Raw genomic sequence first — 4523 nt, 5'->3', positions numbered from 1 at the left:
GTTTGGTTCTTTTAACAAACTTTATCATTGGTTATGTATTAGTTATAACATATTTATTGTTGCGTGCTATCAAATATAGCACAGCCCACAATCAATTTTCCCAAAAAGTATATGAAAAAAACTGTAGAAAGGGACAAAATAGAAGAAATATTTTCAATCATCCTCACTGTAATTTTTAACATAGTTTAAAAAAAGTCACCAAAATAGCAAATAGAAATTGCAATAGATACATGAACCACTATGACCTACAATAAAAGATTAAGCTTCATGAAATATGAGGAAGAAAACTTTGAGGAATGAAACACACTTCATAATAAATTTAATTAATGTATTTGAATTCAACTCCGCTATAGCAAAAAAAAAAACCTACAAATAATAGTGGAAATACAAGTTTTGTTTACTAAAGAACCAAATGTAATGAATTTAACCATTTCAACAGCGTTATGAGTTGTGGAATGAGAGGTGCAAGAGTCCTAGTAATGTTGCATTGCAATCAAAATCAATTTTCTTTATTTATATGAAGAAACCTGTAGAAAGGGACAAAAGAGAAGATCAATTTTCAATCATCTTTGCTGAAATTTTTAAAAGAGTAAAAAAAAAGTCATCAAAATAGCAAAAAGAAATCGTCATAGTTACATGAATCATTATGACTTATAGTAAAAATTAAGCTCCATGAAATGGGAGGAAGAAAACTTTGAAGAATGAAACAAACTTCATAAGAAGCTTAATTAATATATTTGAATTCGACTACCCTACAGCGGAAAAACACCTACAAATAATAGTAGTAGAAAATTCCTCTATTTATAGACAACAAATGGTAGTGTGAACAAATGTTTATTGTGCCTTATCGGAAAGGTCACAACTCTTTGGAAAAGTTACAACCCTTCAGAAAGGTCACAACCTTTAATAAAAGTCATAATTTTTTAATAAATCGCAACTCTTCATAAAAGTCACAACTTTTTTATAAAAGTTGCAACTTTTGATATAAAAGTTGCAACTTTTGATATAAAAGTCGCAACTCTTCATAAAAGTTACAGTTTTTCATAAAAATCACAACTTTTAATGAAAAGGGAAGGCTAGTTTTGAAAATAAATAAATTAAAAGGAAATTCTTGTTTGTGGTGGCGCCATGTAGGCGGGCCTAAAATTCTCTTTTATATATATATTATATAATGATATCAACATAATATTTTAATTATTTTAATGAGTTCTCTAGTTTATTGGTAACGTTTCCATGGAATCAATTTGACATTGCTGGATTACCAAATGCTAATTGAATATGTCCATTAATTAAAAGATTAGGAGAAAATGACCAAAACTTCAATATCTCTTTTGACATGAATAACAATCCGGCGTAGTAAATATAAGTACTAATCTACCTAGTCAGAGGCAAAATCCCTCGTTCTAACATCAACTACTGTTCTCTTCCAACTCCTAAACTTTACAGACTCTGCAAATCCTGCTTTACTTTTCTATAAAATTGTGAAAGCAAGTTTCCATATCAGTTTCTCAAACGAGAAGTAAGGTTAATGAAGACATCCTCTTTGCAAGGTATTGTGAGACCACCCATTGGATGATCGAAACCAAATTCTTCCTCAGCTTGGCTAAGCAAGTCTTGAAATAAAGGTTGGTTCAAGAATGATATAGGGATCACAAATCTCTTCTTCTGTTCCTCCCCAACATACACAGCACAGTGGCCTTTCGGAACATCTTTAGTTGTCGAAGACTTCTTGATTATACGGATAGCCATGGTTGTTTTAGTTCAATATAGATAAGAAAATAATGAAAGTAAGGACTTTGAAAGCAGAGTAAAGCTTTGAATGGTTTCAGGTTTTGCTGAGAGCTGTGGTGGTAGAGGGTTCTTTTGTATGTGTTTATATAGGCCAATGGCAAGTAGATAAGTCTTAGTGATATGCATTTTATGTAGGCACCACTTAAAGATTCCTGTGTAGTTTTAGTGAGGCACTGTTTAGAGACAATTGCACATGAGATAACCCATGAATATGCCTTCCAACTAATTATCAAACTATTTTAGACTTTGAAACAATGTCTAAAAGCAGAAGGCCCTACTGATTTTCACAAAAGAAGAACAGATTCATGATATATCATTTTCTTGATGTTGAATCAACAAAGTATAGTCGGCATTCCACTGATTGATCATAAAACACGATCTATGTGATCTCCTGAATATTTTAGACAAAAGGTGATCATCCATAGTGCTGAAGGGACGGCTCAGGATGCATGTTGATTCTCGTCATATAGTGCTGCTGTTGAGTACTTATAACATGGTCAATTTAGGATGATTATTGTGGAGAACTCAATAAAGCTACAATATTTCTCAAGTTGCATTAGTCAATAATAAGGTTAGAAAAGCAAGAGAAGAATGTAGAAACTTATCTCTAATCTGTTAATCATTTATGATAATTCACTGGTACAAATCCACAAGAATAGTACTCTGACTTAAATTTGTTAAGAGATTATATTAATCGAATAAAGAGTTGACTTTGAACAGCATTGCTTTAATTGGAGTCTAAATTCCTATACCAAACTAAACATTCTATGTATTTGTGGACAGTCAGCATTAAGGCCAGTATGGTCTAGAAACCGAAGACCGAATAATCTTGATTTTCCCATTAATGTTGCAATTGGTAAGTCACACTTAGCAAGTTGGAAGAAGTTAAAAATCTTATGATGATGCTCCTGGTCAGTTCCTAAGCTGTGCATTGCAAGTCATAATGCTAAACTCAGATCTCAGATCTTCCCTTTATTCACTTAGATGTGTTTTATAGTTCCCTCAATCAATTGTGCAGCTACAATTAACTAGAGATATTAGCGAAGAAAAATTAGGGGTAGTGACACTTTTCTTGTTGAATTTTACAAGTACAAGAGTACTGAATTTCAATTTCCTAAGTTAAAAAAGTTTAAATTCGTCTCAAGGAGTTGTAAAATGCCTGTTGTCGGAGCAAACAACAAACTGTTTCCACTAATTACTTAGTTAGTGTTGCCTTACATATGGAAATGCAGCACAATTCTCTGTTTTAACCAATTGCTCAGAGTAACAAGAGGCTGCAAAATTGCTGAAATAGTACTAATTTTGTAAGAGTAAGATTGGTTCACAAATGGGGTAATCAAATACAAAACTGCTCCTCATCTTGACTTAACAAGTCTTGAAACAAATGCTCAAAGCAAAGGTCTTTCACCTTTGTACGTCCCATTTTAATAGAAAGCAAAGAACTGTAGATTTTATCCTATTATGTAGTTCTTCTATTGCACTTAGTTTGGAAATGATCACTTGATTCTGGCTCCAGAATGTTAGAAAACCATGAAAACTTGAAAAAACACCAATGCTAAATGAATGGAATCATCAATTGAATAAGGTTCAATAATTCATTATCTTCCCATTATATAACAATCAGGCTTTGTATATATAATTTCACTAATCTACCTACTCAAAGGCAATAGCCTCATTCTAACATCAATTACTGTTTTCTCCTACTCCTAAATTTTACATTGTCCGAATCTTGCTTTAGTATAAAATTGTGAAAGCAAGTTTCCATTTCAGTTCCTCAAACGAGAAGTAACGTTAATGAAGACATCCTCTCTGCAAGGTATTGTAAGACCACCCATTGGATGATCGAAACCAAATTCTTCCTCAGCTTGACTAAGCAAGTTTTGAAATAAAGGGTGGCTCAAGAATGATATAGGAATTACAAATCTCTTCTTCTGCTCCTCCCCAACATACACAGCACAGTGGCCTTTCGGAACATCTTTAGCTGTAGAAGACTTCTTGATTATACGAGGCATACGGATAGCCATGGTTGTTTATTTCAATGTGGATAAGCAAATAATGAAGGAAAGAACTTGTAAGGACTTTGAAAGCAGAGTAAAGCTTTGAATGTTTCAAGTCTTGCTGAGAGTTGTAGTGGTTGAGACTTCTCTTTATGTGTTTATATAGGCCAATGGAAAGTTGTGGAATCCTAGTGAAGTGCATTGAATTGGCATTTCAGTAGGCACCAGTTAAAGATTACTTGTGTAGTTGAATTTTGGCGCGCACTATTTAGAGACAATAGCACATGAATATAACACATGAATATGCCTTCCAACTAATTATCAAACTATTTAAACTTTGAAACTATGTCTAAAAGCATAAGGCCCCATTGCTTTTCTAAATAAAGAACAGATTCATGAAATCTCATTTTCTTGAAATAGTTTAGTTAGGGACCAATTAAGTGTAGTCAGCATCCCATCGATCAATTGATCATAAAACGTGAATCTATATGGGCATCTCCTGAAGATTTTAGACAAAATCTGATCATTCATAGTGCTAAAAGGGACGGCTCAGAAGGCATGTTGGTTGGTTCAAGTAGTGCTGCAGTTGAGTACACATAAAATGATCAAACTGCGAGAGAAATCGATAAATCTAGAAAATTCCTCCAGTTGCATTAGTCAACAAGAAGTTCATAGACACGCCAGAGAAGAATGTAGAAACTTATCTATAATCTGGTGATCATTTATGATAATTCG

The 4523-nt window shown here is 33.2% G+C and overlaps 2 protein-coding genes across 2 annotated transcripts; both read right to left on the bottom strand.

Moving 5' to 3' along the window:
• Nucleotides 1-1415: 1415 nt before the first annotated feature.
• Nucleotides 1416-1749, bottom strand: LOC125816914 (auxin-responsive protein SAUR20-like). Its single transcript, XM_049496579.1, has one exon. It carries the CDS (start codon nucleotides 1747-1749, stop codon nucleotides 1501-1503), a length of 249 nt encoding a protein of 82 aa, XP_049352536.1. The 3' UTR covers nucleotides 1416-1500.
• A 1745-nt stretch (nucleotides 1750-3494) lies between these two features.
• LOC125816910 (auxin-responsive protein SAUR21-like) lies at nucleotides 3495-3953 on the bottom strand. The gene has a single exon (XM_049496576.1). It carries the CDS (start codon nucleotides 3813-3815, stop codon nucleotides 3558-3560), a length of 258 nt encoding a protein of 85 aa, XP_049352533.1. The 5' UTR covers nucleotides 3816-3953; the 3' UTR covers nucleotides 3495-3557.
• Between the last annotated feature and the right edge of the window lie 570 nt (nucleotides 3954-4523).

This window comes from Solanum verrucosum, unplaced genomic scaffold (genome assembly GCF_900185275.1).
Source record: "Solanum verrucosum unplaced genomic scaffold, falcon-dt-bn FXZP01000261.1, whole genome shotgun sequence".
Lineage (NCBI taxonomy): Eukaryota > Viridiplantae > Streptophyta > Magnoliopsida > Solanales > Solanaceae > Solanum > Solanum verrucosum.
This window is presented reverse-complemented; position numbering and strand designations above follow the sequence as displayed.

Excerpts from the sequence above, each read along its gene's own strand:
- LOC125816910 (XM_049496576.1), bottom strand. The coding sequence starts at position 3,815 with ATGGCTATCCGTATGCCTCGTATAATCAAGAAGTCTTCTACAGCTAAA.
- LOC125816914 (XM_049496579.1), bottom strand. The coding sequence starts at position 1,749 with ATGGCTATCCGTATAATCAAGAAGTCTTCGACAACTAAAGATGTTCCG.